Source organism: Sesamum indicum, linkage group LG8, assembly GCF_026168435.1.
Source record: "Sesamum indicum cultivar Baizhima isolate 11 linkage group LG8, ASM2616843v1, whole genome shotgun sequence".
In the NCBI taxonomy this organism is placed as follows: domain Eukaryota; kingdom Viridiplantae; phylum Streptophyta; class Magnoliopsida; order Lamiales; family Pedaliaceae; genus Sesamum; species Sesamum indicum.
The window spans coordinates 30,932,253-30,949,130 of NC_142664.1; the positions used below are offsets into that span (position 1 = coordinate 30,932,253).

The 16,878-nt window shown below is 35.5% G+C and overlaps 3 protein-coding genes across 5 annotated transcripts; 1 reads left to right on the forward strand and 2 right to left on the reverse strand.

The window, feature by feature from the left end:
- Positions 1-1,875: 1,875 nt before the first annotated feature.
- On the forward strand, positions 1,876-3,496 carry LOC105169910 (protein SHI RELATED SEQUENCE 3). The gene is made up of 2 exons (XM_011090464.3): positions 1,876-2,518; positions 3,035-3,496. The coding sequence occupies exons 1-2, from the start codon at positions 2,224-2,226 to the stop codon at positions 3,388-3,390; spliced, it is 651 nt and encodes a 216-aa protein (XP_011088766.3). The 5' UTR covers positions 1,876-2,223; the 3' UTR covers positions 3,391-3,496.
- Positions 3,497-9,368: 5,872 nt separating this feature from the next.
- On the reverse strand, positions 9,369-10,505 carry LOC105169683 (uncharacterized). Its single transcript, XM_011090158.3, has one exon. It carries the CDS (start codon positions 10,323-10,325, stop codon positions 9,753-9,755), a length of 573 nt encoding a protein of 190 aa, XP_011088460.1. The 5' UTR covers positions 10,326-10,505; the 3' UTR covers positions 9,369-9,752.
- Positions 10,506-10,878: 373 nt separating this feature from the next.
- Positions 10,879-15,712, reverse strand: LOC105169684 (uncharacterized). 3 transcript variants are annotated; one of them, XM_011090161.3, is made up of 11 exons: positions 15,505-15,695; positions 15,181-15,263; positions 14,255-14,360; positions 13,548-13,646; positions 13,386-13,451; positions 13,124-13,240; positions 12,706-12,780; positions 12,335-12,437; positions 12,097-12,144; positions 11,493-11,614; positions 10,879-11,387 (listed from the first exon to the last, which is right to left on the reverse strand). In XM_011090161.3, exons 1-11 carry the CDS (start codon positions 15,550-15,552, stop codon positions 11,286-11,288), a joined length of 969 nt encoding a protein of 322 aa, XP_011088463.1. In that variant the 5' UTR covers positions 15,553-15,695; the 3' UTR covers positions 10,879-11,285. The 3 variants fall into 3 exon arrangements, with proteins under 3 accessions (XP_011088463.1, XP_088739804.1, XP_011088464.1); XM_088883678.1 differs by having other exon boundaries at positions 15,497-15,683; XM_011090162.3 differs by lacking the exon at positions 11,493-11,614 and having other exon boundaries at positions 11,304-11,431; positions 15,505-15,712.
- Between the last annotated feature and the right edge of the window lie 1,166 nt (positions 15,713-16,878).

The window sequence follows — 16,878 nt, forward strand, 5'->3', positions numbered from 1 at the left end:
TGGAGAGGCAGAATTAATTATCAAGATGTAAATGAAACAAAGGGCCTGCGTTACTGTGGCTAATGACTACAGGCCTAATATTACTGAGTGTTAGGGCTCTAGTGCATCTCATGCTCTCGACATATGAATCCAATTTCGAAATGGGTTTTGTTTGTTTGCCATTAATGTATTTTTCCCCAACTAAATCGATGGCTAACCAAATGTTGTCTCAATGGTGCAACGGAGATCCTGTCATCTTTTTTTTATACTAATACAAAAAGTAGAGATATTTTTTTATTCACAAATGGTAGTATTATATTAACTTTTATTTGTGTAGATGATATCTTCAAATTGTTTATTTATCTTATAAAAATATCATGTATTAGTTTTTATTTTATTATTTATAATAAATTTTAAAGTATAAAAAAATGTTGTAAAAGGAGAAGATTGTAACAAGATAGAAATTCTAATTTTGAAGAAGGAAGAATTTCATTCATGGAAGTCACCTCCATTACATACAAGAAATCAGGTGGGAGTTGAATTAAACTGTTGCTAACAACTTTCTGACTAATCTATAACTACTGAAAATGATAAAACTTGTTTACAACTAATAAAGGTGCTCACGTAAAAATACAACTTATGTACAATACAAAAGGCGCATAAGTGACAGAGCGTGGAAACAGAGAGTCGTCTCTTCTTGCTGGTTATGTGTTCTCAAGTACGCAGGTGCAGATGGTTGAGCTTCTTCAAGTTGCTACTTGTAACAAAGATACCCACTTTCCATCAAGAAAACCCAAAATAAACAAACAGTGCAAAAGGGGCGATGTTGAACCCAAACCTGTCTTTGAATCTGCTGTTGTGTTTGCTTGGAAAAAGTATCGAAACATAGATGAAATTTGGGATTAATATTCGATTTTATGTCTTTTTTTAATTAGAAGTCGAATATAATTACGATAAATTTTGACAAAGCTCATTTTAGTTTACTATATTTCTCATTTAGAAAGGGGTCTAAACTTTGAGTAGCAAGGCCCATTAAAACAAAACAAGTTAGGCCTAGCAAGGCCCAAGGCAAACTTGACTTGGAGTCCAATTTGGTGTGCAGTGAATTATTTGCGAAATTAAACATACTTTCTAAACTTGAAAAAGAAATAAATAAATACAAGTAAAAATGGGAATTATATTAAATTGTGGCAGAGTTAGGTGATTGGAGGTTGTAGAGGTCAATATCAATGATATGTGTGTGCGAGTTTTAGGGCGGGGAAGTAAGTACTTTTACTGAGGGGTGGGTCGGTCAATTGGGTGACGTGAAATGTGTCAGTCTGATGACTAAAGGTGGGAGGGGGGGGTTTGATGGATGCACCATACAATCGGGAAATTCCCTTCCTTCATTATTTCCGCATAATTAATAATGCACGAATCAATATACTATTATTTGCTTCATCAACTCTCAACTGTTTGCTAAGGTTGTTTGATTGAAAGCAAACAGTGGCTGCACTTAAGACGTTTACACCATGTGTCGCCACCTCCATCTTCCAGGCTTCCACTCCCGCCGTGATTTTCACCCTGACCTGTTGAATAATTGATCATCCTAGACAAATATTTATTTTTGAATATGCAGAGTTGTGAGTTGGGGGTTCAATTTGCATTTACTGTTTGGCCCATGTATGTATGTATGTATGTATTGAAGAGTAAAAAAGATGGAAATCTAACACACACTGTAGAGGTAGTGCGTATGGACGACAGAATTAAGAAGATCCTTTTCAGAAATATAACTCCAAATACTTGTAGTACTTTGCAAAGCCCAAAAAGGCAGCATAGTACACTTGAGCAGTGAGCCATGATATGAACTCACCAAGAAGAAGAGCAAGAAGAAGAACAACAAGAAAAGGTGTATAAGAAAGTTGCATCTTATATTAAATTCACTATCCAGAAAAAAAAAAAACAAAACAAAACAGAAGAGAAGAGAAGAAAACCCTTTATATTTATTTGCTCTTTTTCTCTTTTTCTGCGCTGATCATCATCATATCTCATCAGAGTGAAGTCCCTTTCCTTTCTTCCTTTCTATTGATCGATGGAGAAAGAGCCCATTTCTTGAAATATTGAATCTATATATATAGATCAAAAGAATATGAACTAGCTAAAATCGTGTTTGTGTAGTTGAAAGAGTAAGAGGGATCGATCCCATATATATATATATATATTGTTGTTCTTGTTTTTGAGTTTTTTTTTTTTTTTGTTTTTTGAATGATGAGAAGTGAAGAGATTGGAGGGATAAACAGTAGTTCGTCATCAAGCAGCAGGTGTCAAGACTGTGGAAATCAAGCCAAGAGAGACTGTGAACACTTGAGGTGCAGAACCTGCTGCAAGAGCCGAGGGTTTGAGTGTCAAACCCACGTTAAAAGCACTTGGGTCCCGGTTTCCCGGCGGCGTCCCAGGCAGCATATAATGCACCAGCACCACCAGATTTCAGACACTGTGGAGGACCAGCACCATGGATCAAACCCTAAAAGATTCAGAGAGCAGAATCCAGCACTATTAGGTACCACTACACATATGTAGATATATATATATATATATATGCATCTCTCTCTCTCTCTCTCTCTCTTCTCTTCTCTTCACACAGTGCACTAGATTTAGCAGATCCACTGAGGGAACACACACAAACACGCACTACGCGGTGTAATCATTGTTTTTTTATTTTCAAGTTTCTCTCAGATCATGTGTTGTATTGATCAAGAAAGCAAGCTGTGAGTGTAGCACAGTAGGAAACCCCACAAACCCTAGCAACAGCTTCATGTAATTAATATGCTATATATAGTATATGCTAGGCCATGGTGGAATACAGTAATACACATAGAAAAAGCCAAAAATCAAATTTTCTTGATGATGTTTATAAACTCATATCTTGTGTGATTTGTTAGAACATCATACTTAAACTCAGATTTTGGTGTATATATATACATATAAAAATATTGGTTAGCTAGATATGTTTTCCAAATGCTTGGACTCTTGTCATGTTCCTTTTTTGTTTGTTTTTTCTTCACAAATTAATTAGGGTTAGAGGAAGGGGATTTTCCAGGTGAAGTGAGCTTTCCGGCAGTGTTCCGATGCGTTCGAGTGAGTTCAATGGACAATGTGGTGGATCAGTATGCGTATCAGACATCGGTGAGCATCGGAGGTCACGTATTTACAGGCATTTTATACGACCAGGGGCCTGAGGCGGATGGGACCGGGAATTATGTGACTGGAGGGAGCTCTAGTTCTGCTGGTATTGGCTTATTTGAGCAGACTCACTTTGTCAATAGTACTACTGCTACTGCAACTGGTACAACCTCCTCTCCATATCCTAGCCCTTTTTGTGCTTTTACCGCTACTAGTTCACAGTTCTTTCATCAGTACCCCAAATCTTGAAACATAATGTTTGGTATCAAGTAGAGAAAAATTTGTAACCAGAAACATCTCTATTCAAATGTCAATAATCAGTAGATTTGATCAACTTGACAATTCCCCACTTCCATCCAATATCTACTTATATATATTGATCATCACTAGTCTCTGCGGTTCATGCATATCCTCCATTCCTTTGATAATTAGTATACCTGACACACTTAAATAATTAAAGCTACTGAAGTTGAAGAAAAAGAAAAGCCAAATTTTTTTAATGGAAGTCTGCCTAACTAAAATGTTCTTTTCTGATTCCAATCAAGAATTCTTTGTTCTTGTCTCTATTAATTAAACTAATGGTTGTGAGTGAGTATGCATGCATTTCCTCTTGTTACTGTTTTTTTTATAATATTGTTCTTGCGGGTGATTTTAAGAATATTTGTGTTTAAAGTTAGTTTATCAACTTCCAACCTGCTCTTTTCCACATTAGATCAACTTTGATTGATCACAACTACTCACACAAAAATTTTAGTTCGGATCGGGTTCGATCAAATTTGAATCTATTATATGTTAAGTGCAATACACTTGTCGTGTAATTATTGGTGCACAATGTAGAAAAAGTAACTAATCACATAACAAGTATGATATACTTGTCCCATAATTAATTTGACTCGATCAAACCTAATTTGAATAAAAAAATTTCTATAAATTATATAATAAATATATTATACTTACAGTAATTTCGTATTATACTTATCACATGATGACCATTAGAAACACACACATGCATAAAACCTCAGGCTAGTCTTTGCATTGCTACTTTGTGCGTGGTTGACTGTATACATATATAATGTACCCTCTGACATATACAATCTAGGGTATGTGGATGTGATGATGCCTAGAGATTGCCCTAGACTAGGAAAAACTCATTATGATTAACTCATGAATGATTTTTACCATGAAACTAGCTTATTAATAGATGAAAAATTCTTACTCAAATCAAATTTGATCGAATCAACTCAATCACATAATAAGTGTGATATAGTTGTTATGTGATTGGTTACTTTTCATAAAATGTATACGAATCACACAACAAGTATATTATATTTATCATATAATTAATTTAAATCTGGTCAAACCCGGTCTAGATTACTGGATATACGTAGCTAGCTATAGTATGATATATATATATATATACACACATATATATAATAGAGCTTCTGTTTGAAACATTAATTAATTAATTAATTAAGGTGTGTGATAGTGAAGACATTAAACATATAAGTAAAGTTTGTTGGACCCTTAAAACATATGCTTTTTTAGTTACTAAGTGGCGAAAAGATTAAATTGGTGGGCATCTTCTAATTCTTTTGATGACAGTGACCTTAAGCAAGCAGAAAAGCACATAGTAACTCTAATTTTTAATTAATCTTTTTTCATGCTAAATATTTAAAGACACATTCACACTAACCAAAGGAAAAACAATGATTCCAGACCCCCACCCCCTACCCCAAACCTAAACAACATAACAGATATATATATATATATATATATATGTATATAGATGTGATTGTGCATATATAGTTAGATTCTATTGATGAGTATAATTGTAGATGCAATTAGAATCAAGAAAAATAAAGAAGAAAGAGTGCATTCAAACTCATACATACCCTACTTGTAGTTAATTAATATTGTAGCAGCAGCATTGCTTTCCGATTTTAGTCAAATTTATAAACTCCCTTTTATGGAAGGAACACCAAATTGAAATAACTTTAGATGGAAAGGGATCCAAGAATTTGATTTTGTATGTTTTTGCAAAAGTGAGTTTGCATTAATATATATATATATATATATATATATACCAAGTGTGTGTGTGTGTGTTTTTGTGGCTTTAATTTAATTTGTGCATCATGGAGAAGAGATAGTGATCATGTCTTTTTTTTTTTTTTTAATTTTGAGTATATAGTATGATTGGAATTATTACTTTAACTTGTACTAACTATAAAATTTGCATCTGGAAAAAACCTTAGTGGGACCAGCAAGTGTGGCATGCTCATGACCTTTTTCAAAAGGGCTTAATATTCTTACAATTATTAATTATATATATATGACTACCCCTGCACCTTTCACCTTATATCTATTATTAATCAATTCATATTCTCATCTTTTCAAGTTATTGAGAGACGTTGGCATCAGCATCATCATCATCATCATCATCTATATATATATATATATATATATATATATGTTTATATAGCTACTATGCATGTTGTTGGATAAAGAATAAGTACCCCTCTTGTACGGATTTCATTTGTGCATGTCTATACATATATATATATATAATTTGCTTCCACTCACAGTTGATTTCCAAGGTACATACTTGGAATTATACTGATGATCGATATATACCTGTATCTGTATGCCAACATCACTTTATATTTATATATATATATGCATGTTAAATTTCCTTGAAACTTTTAATTGATCAGAAATAATTAAATTAATTAGAAGAGTTGAAATTCAGGTGTTATATGTGTAGTTTTGCAGTACGTGGTTGTTGGTTTTTGACGACTATTTATATCCACTAATTATATATGTCGTTTGTTCAGATACGTGTAAATTAATATTAGTTCAGTGGGGTTTTCTGATCTTAAATTAATATTAGTTTAAAATAAGAATTAATGATTTAATTTTTTTATTAAGAATTATATAAATAAATTCTTCAAAGAATTTATCATTAAGGATTCAAAATTCAAATGCAATAATCTTAGTAAAGCTATGTGTCATAAATTGTGTGTGTGTGTGAGAGAGAGAGAGAGAGAGAGAGAGAGAGAGAGAGAGGGGTAAGTGTGTTGTGTGTGTATGTGGTTGGTAATTAACTTGATTCACACAGAGTGTCAAACGCGTACATGAGTTTACTTGAAAATCATGATCAATCTGCGGGAATGATTGTCTTTTAGGAATAGAAAAGGCAGTACAGTTTGTGGAAGGATGCATGCTTTGTTGTTGATCAGATTCATCATAACCCCTTCACCGCCCTTTTCACTTCACAAACCACTACCCACGTATGTACGTACTAAGTTTCTTACAGCAACGCACGTACGGATGATCTGTAGCCTGCACACACACACACACACACAGAGACAGAAAGGGCGGGGACCAGTGGGGCGAAATTTTTAGGTTAACGTAATGTGGATATATTAATTACTGGGTAGCTACATTAATGTTTGATTTGGACAAGAAAATTCCAAACTTTGTCTAAACGAGACCATCACCGCATCCATCTTCCTTCATATGTACAAACCCCTCTTTTGAGTTTGAGGGCAATCAAATAAATTTAAGTTTACGTCAAAAGAGACGCACAACCATCTACCTGCTTTTTCCCTTTCATATATATCATACCATATACAGTTATGGCCTAATTCATGAACTTAATATGATGTCATTAATAAGTAATTTCTCACCCTAAAAAGAAAATTTACCATCAGCTATGAACTGAAATTATGATAAATAATCATGATTAAAATGCAAAAACTTAAATTATTTATCATGAAAGCTACTTTTGTTATTGTTTAGCCATCGCAGATGTTTTGCCGCAACAAATGTTTCAACCGCACTTGCATAAATTACAGCTAATGTTCGTTATGTGACCTTGATCAATAACTATTTAAAATGCAGTTATTTATTTTTAACAATGATTGTTAAACATATGATTAAATGTTAAGTTAAAAGATTATCGACATTGAATTAATTCTTTTTAAAAGAATTATGATGAGGCATGATTTAAATATTTTCAAGAGTCGCATACAGTATATTTAAATTACCATAGAAATACAAAATTATAGTAACTCATAATTTAATAAATATTCGTATTTATCCTAATGAGGTTACCGCCCACCCGCCCCACTGCTAATTTATTCATATTCGTATGCATAGGATAGGATAAGATGGAAGGAACGAACTAGAAAGAGAGAAACAAGTTGATAACCGTAGTAATAATTTTAGTAATTTGATATGTCTAGAAATACTCACCGTATTCAGCGATGAATTAAATAAAACCCTTCTCACTTATTAGTTTAACTATATCTTGAAAAACCAGTGCCATAGTCTAGCTAGGTGGACTCATCAAATCAATTCAAACTAACATTCTAATAAAAATAATTTTCATGTATTTACATTTTTATCTTTTTATTTTAGAAAATAAAAAAGACCTTAAGTTGCATTTCGATACAAGGATTTAAATTTGAAAAAAAAAAAAAAAAGAGTTGATCAAAAGATTTGCTCAATATTTCAAAAAATATCGTTAAATAAAGAGTTAAAGAATTAGAAATTATTTGTAATATTATATTATTATGCATACAGATATAAAATTTTGTTAGGGAGATTTGAAATCCTTGCTTTGAAATCAATCTATCTAAAACACGATGTAACAGTTCACATCCATAACATTTCTGGAAAATATTAGGCCCCTACTATATGAACCCTATTGTCGGTCACACTCACACCCCTATTGTCAAACAGGTCCATAACAGAGTAGGGAGCCCATCCACAAAAGTCTACAAGTCGTTTGACACCATGAGTTCGTCTCACCAGTACTCGAGAGATTCTAAACAAAGATGCCTCAAGTCAGCCAAGAAAGAATACAGTAAACTTCTAATAACTTTGTAAATTTTTATTCTATAGCTGATGCAGAGCAGAGCAGTGAGTCCTAATAATAGAGGATGATGGTCCACCCAAGAATTTCATACGAGCAATTCACACGGGAATGCACCTTGGCGGATAGAGTGAGACGATGGTCATACGACTCGATTCTGCACAGATTATACAAACAACACAAAGAAACCAACTGAAATCGGAGATCAATATAAGAAAAACGATAACGTGTGGGACATGGTCTTCCAATGAAGTTTCAGCTAATTCAGAACTCATCACTCGATGAACACACAACTCAAATACTGAATCATTTTAAGTCCACCTCTCATCATGCCAAATCGCCCTCCCACTGGATTAATTGCTTTGTAAGTCTTGAACGCCATCAGCATTGTATGAAACTGGAAGAAAAAAATTTAGCAGTCATATAGCACGAAAGAATATAGTATGAATTGGGGCGGTGGAATGTAAAACTTGCTTTGCAGTGAGTGCTTCAATAAACAGATGATCTGCCCTTGACAACATTCAGCAAGTATGCCCACAGCTAGTCATAGTTTCTCCTTCCCTCGGTTAAAATGACCTCAGTTAATCACCACATATTCATAGGCCTAAATGGGTAATGATTAGCTCAAACTTCACATCCATTGTGCCACCTCATATAAAATCTGCTTAACAATATCCAGAGACCGAAGCATGTGGCGAGAGAAATATGAAGCTTAGTTTCTTATATTGTCATCTCCATCCCCCAAAAATTCTCATTTTTGTATAGAGCTCTCCATGTTTTACTCCAACTTAAATATTGTCACTCCAGCAATCTTATAGTAACAAACTAAACTCATGGAAACAGCTGCTCAAAATCACAACTAAACAAAATGTTCCGGGAATGGAACAAACAATCGGTTTCAATTGCAAGTTTGGATAGCAAGAAGGATAGAAAGTAATTGAACTTATTGGACTTGCCAGCCTGCTCACGAACAAAGCAAAAAATCCCAGCATCGAAAGAAGGGCAGATGAAAATTGGAAAGAGCATTCCAGTGCTTCAAATTCACAATGCAGAAACCGGTTGCAAGTTCCCCTTCAACACCCAAAGCAATTAACATAACAAACAGCAAAATCAACCAAACACCTCTACACAATGAAAAACGTAAAGATTTTTGAATGTAGAATTGCATTGGCTCAAACAGCCATCCGACTATTCAGATAACTAAGATAACAAACCCGATAAAATTAGTTATATAGTAGCAAAGCAAAGATCCCAAACATAAGTGCCAGCACACAGCAAACTCCGAAGTCAATAATTAAAGAAACAACACAGTCGAAAAAACAACTACAAACAGTTCAACTGGTCAAGATCATAGAACTTGAAATTGCATCACGTTAGATCAAATATCTGTTCACAACCAAGCATGCGGATAATCAACTAATATGATACCTACATACACTTTACAAGTGGAGACTTATGTATTAGAAACTGCATAAGATAAGCCATCCATATTTACATCCACCAAATCAGATAACTAACTGAATGTTCATGACATCAGTTACACAGAAGCAATAAACCAAGAAGCCCCAAATTAGACTAACCCCACTAACTGAATGTTCATAACATCAGTCACACAGAAGCAATAAGCCAAGAAGCCCCAAATTAGACCAACCCCAATCCAGTCTTCTGGCATACAGAACCCCACTTCCCCCACAGAGCACCAACCATCATCATCCAATTTTAACATATTACACCATCAGATGAAGGAGTGCTGCACGCCAAATCCATGCTTCCCGTACAAGCATCCAGGCCTGTTATGGTAATAGGGCAGCCTCTTCGATTTGTTAGGTTTTGGTCCGCCCCTCTTCCCCATCTTCCTTATCCTCTGCTTCCCAAACCTGTCCTTCAGTTTCCACGGCACCAACTCATCATCAACATCATCATGATATACATCACGCACATCATCATCGCCACCATCATCATCATCAGACCCATCTCTACCTTCATGGTACACATGATTACTTGTCATCTCAACAGGTAAAGTCATCGGGGGTGAGACTGACAGACTCTGAATAGACATGATAACGTCAGGACTCCCGAAATCACGGGGCTCCCCTGCGTCTTCATCTTCTCCTTGTACCGGCTTAGACTCCGGCTCTTCTTCGGTGGCATCATCTCCCTCGCTGATGACGTCGTCGCCGTCGAAGGAGTAGATGTCTTCGTCGTCTGAGAGAGAGGCGTTGACGAACTCCCACGTGGACAGATCGTCGTCACCGGATCCGCTGCTGTTGGCCATTGGTGGTGTGGTTTTCCTCAAGATTCTCAACATTTTTTGGAATTTTCTTTCGGTTTCTCTCTGCGCCTCCCTCGATTTCGGGTTTCTTGCTTGAAATGAAATGTGTTGGTAGGAAAGGGAGGACTCGTGTTGATAAAAGAAAGAGATGAAAAATGGGGAGTTAGAGATTCACGTGCCATTCATTGGCCACATGCGTACGCGTGAAATTCTATTGGTTAATTTTGCGTGGCAGAGGGGGGATGGGATGAGTATCGTGTAGCACAACCCTCTTTATTCCTTTTTTCTTTCCCTTTAATAATAGTAATTTAGCTCATCACAGCCGTTAATGTATCATTATCTGTCCTACTTAATAAAGTGATAGCAGAAATACTATCTATCAATATTCATACTTAAATAGTTAATAATAGAAAAAGTCAATACTGCACGTCACGCCATAGTTTTAAACATAACCATAATATTAGTAAAACTGCAGAAACATGGAGGTAGGATCCACCTAAAATTAAAAATAAAAGGGGGTCTAAAAATTTTTCTGGATGTCAATTTGTGGCAAAAGATAATTTTACTTCAAAGACACTCACATTTGGCATTTAGCTAGGAAACAAATCAACAAAAGGGCGAACACAAGAGTCATTCAACATCACTCTATACAATATACACTCGGATGTTTCAGAGCTACTAATTCACTAAATCAATGTAACTCGGACATTACTTCCATGTATGTCGCCATGATAACACCCTCTACAAGATCAATCAAGATTCATGCAAAAAAATGCTCCCCATCTGAGGGAAATAACGTAAGAAAAAGATGTATGAAGGTTGCAAGTATATAGGCTATGGCTATTTGATATCCTCGATCAGTTTGCTTGCCGACGTGCAATACGCATTCAGAGACTTTTTGCACAATTTTGTTTTTCTCAGTTGCAGAACTTTGAGACCTTGTGAACTCAGATGTTCAGAAGAGCTATTTTGCTGTCTCCTGTATCGGAAGAAAACCTACCGAGTCCCACCTTGGAGTACACCCACAATCTCCTCACCTCTTGCTTGGATGCCTTTTAGGTACTCAGTAAGAATGCGCTGCTGATATGATCCACCCTCCTAGGTTGGGATTTGGGTGTGGGGTTGCAGATTGTGGTGAGAAGCTGAGAATTTTAAAATTTTAACTTAGTAAGAATAGCCATAATTCTTGAGACGGATACTTACTGTTCTAATCAGTGTCCGCTCGATTCGTTTCTTTACAACAGCATATAATTCTTCAGGTGAAATATCCCCTTTACCAACAGTCAGACCATTGATTAAGAGCTTATTCCATTCTGCTTCCGGAGCTGACATAGAGCCGTCAACTACTCGTTATAACATTCTTCTCAAATATTGATATAGTGAAGAAAGAAAAAGACAAATGAGGAAGATATTTAACAAATTTTTCAAATGGTGTACGTTTAGCGATGTTTATATTTTGTCATTTTCTGAATGGGTACATAGAAGGAAAGTCCTAAAATTTGCTGACACCATAGTAAGATGAAGATCTGAATTGGCATGCAAAGTAAATGCTTATGTGATTAATAGTGGTTTAATGAACATTCTTAAATTCAGGAATCATAAGCAAAATTGCAGCACGTTTTATATCTGACGTGCTGCCTAAATTCTCCATAGTTTTTGTTTCTGAAGAAATTTCCCTGATCACTGTCTTTCTAGAAGAAACCCAAAGAAAATGTACAATCATTTCATAAAATGGAATATGTGGATCTTTAAGCTAGAAATTAAGTTCCCATTCTCAAGTTCCGTGTACTCACAGATGAGGACATACCTTGGATTAAGGTCTCAAGAAACTGCTCGGCTTTCAGTATTTCGTTCCCTACCCAAAAACAACAATAGAGGATCAGTTAATAGCTCCAACTATATCATTCATGCTGTGTACAAGAATAGACAAGCAACACTTTGTTTGCACAGAAGTACAAAAGAAATGTACAAAAGACAGTTATAGCTCACAATGATGATATTGATGTAAATACTGATGTTATAAGAATAAATATACATAGCAACACCTTTCTTGGCATAACTACGTTTGGAGAGAACTCTGGAAGCATACAGTTGCAAGACCTTTTGCAACATAGCTTCGAGCCCCGGCTTATCACCATCTTCTTTTGCCTGCACATACAGTAACACTACTTGCTTAGCTTCAAGCAAGAACCAGCTTGATGGTAACATTTGTATATCTGCTCATGGACCAAAAACTTGGCATCATTATTTAAAAAGTTTCCAGGGTGCTAGTCAAAAATCAACACATGGATTTGTAACCGTAAGAATAACTAACCAAACTAAGGAAAACTAGATCAGCATAGCATCAAAGGCGATATCAGGCCTGACAAAGTTTATGAACATTTTACAGAAAAGAACAATGTGATAGCAAACTTACTTGCCGTAGCTGTGCGTTAACTTCCGCAAGGAAGCCCTCATCAAGATGACCTTCTTGCTCTCTTTGGTTTAACTCCTACAAGTGCCAAGATAGATATACATGACCAATAAATGAACTCTCAAGTACTACATAAAGAAACAGAGAGAAGCTAGTCAACCCATTTACAAAATTATTCCAAGATGAGAAGTATGATAAAATCTACATTTTTGGCACAGAGGAAGGCCATGTCACGAGGCAAAAAGAGACCTACATACTATTAACCTGGCATATAGGTTAAGAAACAGAAAGGATGGACTTTCAAATAAAAAAGACAATGGGTAATGGGGGAGCAGAGCCAAGCAACATACAATCACTTCCAAGAGCATCTTATAAAAGTCAAATGTAATGATCAAATTAAGTTCAGGCACAGAAAACATACTTTTTGCATGAGAGCGAGAGCCTCAGGGTCTCTAGGAGGCCATTCAATCTCTTCTTCTTCGTTAACCACAGGTTTCAAAATTGCCTTAAGCACATCTGTAGCTGACTCTATTTTTTCCTGAAGAATTAAAGAACCATGCAAGCAATGAACCAAGTAATAATTTGTAAGTTGACATTTCAAGAATGCTTCATAAGAACCTTCCAAAAGTTATGCTGAAGAGTGCATGCATATAAATCTGAAGAAGCGAAAGTATTTCCAATACATTAGTCTTGTGGACAAGACGATCCACCACACTCATCAATAATGCAGCCAATTCTTCATAGTCTTTCTGTAAGAGAAGGAAAAGCAAGCTTATTTAGGAATGATACAAAGTCAAAGCTTAGACTTATATGTACATAAAACTTGGCTGAGTCCAAGATCATGCTTTATCGTCCTCAGATTTGCATGTTTCTGTTCTAGCTGCAAGCCGTATCCAGAAACCCTCATTGAAAGCAAGAACATTCTCCACAACAAGTTGATGAAGCTGTTCCAGTAGAAGAAAATTATGAAAAGTTAGAAGCAACTTTTCCACATAGTTGAGATAAAGGAACAAAATCGACTTATGGGGAAAGGAACAGAGACATGGAGGTATGGATAAATGGCGAGAAAGATAAGATCAAATAAACAGAACAAATAACGAGAAAACTTTGATGTACAAAATGTAAGGAAAGCAGGGAATTTATATGTGATATATATAATATCAATAACGGAAGCAACCTTTTCAAGATGTATATGCTATATGTTTCAAGCTTTAAAGTGTCAGTAAAAGCAGATTTTAAAGTCGTACTCATTATAAGCTAACAGTGCCTGCAACTTACCGGAAAAACACTTACAAATACCAAATAAAACTCTAACAGAAAGATCCAGTTACAGTAACATGCTTCTCCTTTTAAAAGTTTGAGACTGGCATATCGGTTTGCAGTTTCATACAACAACAAACATTATTTTGATTGTCGGGTCTACATCAGTTTGATCCGTTTTGGCGCAGCACACATAAATGTTTGCAAGAGATTACAGTATTAAAACCAATCATCAATATACTTGCCATAACAGCAAATAGATAAGATCTGAAAGGAACTCAAATATGCTTACTTCTTTATCATCTGCATCCCTTAGCATATCTATGAGTCTGTCTACTTCCACAGTCTTTTTGAATGATTTCTCAGCATCCTTATTGACTGCACAGATCAAAGTTTTCCTGTTTATTAAATCCAAGCAAGCAATGTGATAATCAATACCTCCATCTACCAAATAGGAACATTTGAATATCAAGATCTGGAAGAACAAAGTCGTCATGTTGATTCAACACAAAGATGGTTCTGAACCTACCAACACCTTCCAAGTTTTGATTATTTTTCAGCAACACTAATTTGCTCATAAATTGAGTTGTTCACCTTTTTCAGCATTAAGAAACTTAAATAAGGATATTCAATTTAAATTACATACACCAGTGCAGAAGAATGCACATCTATATGTGCATCATAAAGGAGAGGAAATGGCATGCCCAAGTTACCACCCAATTATTCTCATTTTTATTGTTAATGTACATAGTTGCCACCTAATAGACATACAAGGAAAAATCATAGAGAAGTAGAGAAGCAAGTACACCTATGAATTGGCTAGAGCCGGTTGAGCTCAGCTTGAGTTACCACCACCAGTGCTACCCTTTACAATCCAATTATTCAATATACCTCAGTATTTCTTAATTCATAAAAGAAATTCTTCTAAGCAATCACCATATACTTTTCGGGTTTCATGTTGGTAAAAAGCATAGCAGTCTCTGGCTTTGCAGGCCATTGCACACTAGTAATAAAAGAGGACCAACTCGGACAAATGTTTTCCAGAATCACTTGTAGTTACAGCAACTAATACATCAAACTAAAACAATCACTTAACTCGGCCAATACAATCAAACTAAAACAAATTCAAGTTTCAAAGATTAGTACAATCTTTCAACTCCATAAAGAATACGCGCGCCCAATATGGAAAAGGCAAAAAAGAGAAGAAGAGAATAATACCTCTGCTTCCAACCAACAAAATTCAGTGAAGCAAATTTCCTTCCCCCAAGCTTCCCATTGTTCCATGTTCTATACGGAAAACGCTAGAATACAGAACAAAGAATAAAAATTCAGTTCTCGCTTCCAGAAAAGTAGAACCAAAACAATGCTTTGTTCCGCCCAAGTAATTACATACATCCAAACTAAACATGTCTCATTTTTCAGAGTCGCGGTAATGGCCGAGGTTTAGCTATTTGTATACAAGCATATCAAGAATTTCAAAACCTTCACAAGAGAATACATCGTAACAAAAGAGACACAAAACACACACACATACAGAATTACCGGGTAAACGTGTGAAGCTGAATGGAAGAAGCATATTCCAGTATCCATTTTCAGTAGAATTTTGCTAAAAGATTAGCAGAGAAAGAAGAAGAGAATTTGCAGCAACAAATGGCGCGGGCCACAGAAGAACATATTATATTAAGTTTGATTTCAGCCCCCAGTCTGAGATTTTGCTTATCGGTTCTCACTCCGACCCTTGAGCGTCAATTCTGACTAAGGCGTGTGAGACAACAATCACGACTTCTCTTGAAACCCGACTTTCTGGATAAAGACTAGAGCAATGGTGCAGGTGAATCTAAAATGGGCCTTCTTCACTTGATGAAATCTGTCTAAGCTGGCAGCCGGCAGGCCAGAATATGATATAGAATCCGCAGCCCAGCAGACTGTCGCTTGGGCTATGCTAGACCTAATTTTTTAGAAATTGGTGCGTTAAGAAATTGAATTATAACAGAAAAATAAAAGAAATTGTCCAGTTAGTTTCAAACAAAAATAGGAAGGAAAAGTTTGCATCAAATAGAATTGAAAACGAGATTCATTGACATTAAGTAGTATATATTCACTTTGTATTATCATGATACTTACCAACAACCTAAAACATATTAGAATTGTATAATTTTATTTTGTTTAGAAGTAAAACAAATTTTTATGCTTATTCAAACGTAAACTTATAAACGCAATACTCGCAAAAAAAAATTGTGTGGATATTGGCGAGTTTACTAAAAACAAACAACTTATAGAATTTAGTTCACACTACGTCTATAGGGCAAGGAGTCAGTATTGTGAATTTGTGATTTGGAGTGGAATTTTTCATATAATTTAAGGAAGAATTTTCGCTTTCCATATGTTGCACCTCTCAGTTCCATCCCATAGGTCCACCATGAAGACAACACATGGTTTCAACTTTCTAGTACATGCTTATGGCCTATATACACTTCCCTGTCGAGTCTTGATCCACAATCTTCTTCCATGTGCTGTGCCAAGCATTGGGACTGTTCATATTCTAATACTAAATATCTGCATTATTCCTCCCTTATCTATACCATCATGCAAAGCAACTTGGACAATCTCAATGTTTTCTTTTTTGGGTTCTCAGATTCTTTGGATATCATCCATATCCCTTTGTGTGTGAGAAAAGCCCTAATTTGTCATTTAGTGCCTCCCCAATTTCCGAGAAGTTCTTCCTTCTTCCATTTATTGTGAAGGTGCGTATGAGTCAATGTGTAAGCTAATGATGTGGAAGCCGCTTCCACCTTACCAGCATTGAATATAAAATGCCAAGCCCTGATCAAATTTTTAATAGAATTTGAAAAGATGCAATTAAATTCTATTAGATATTATGACATCTTTTGCCGAAAGGTTACTTTTGAATAAGCC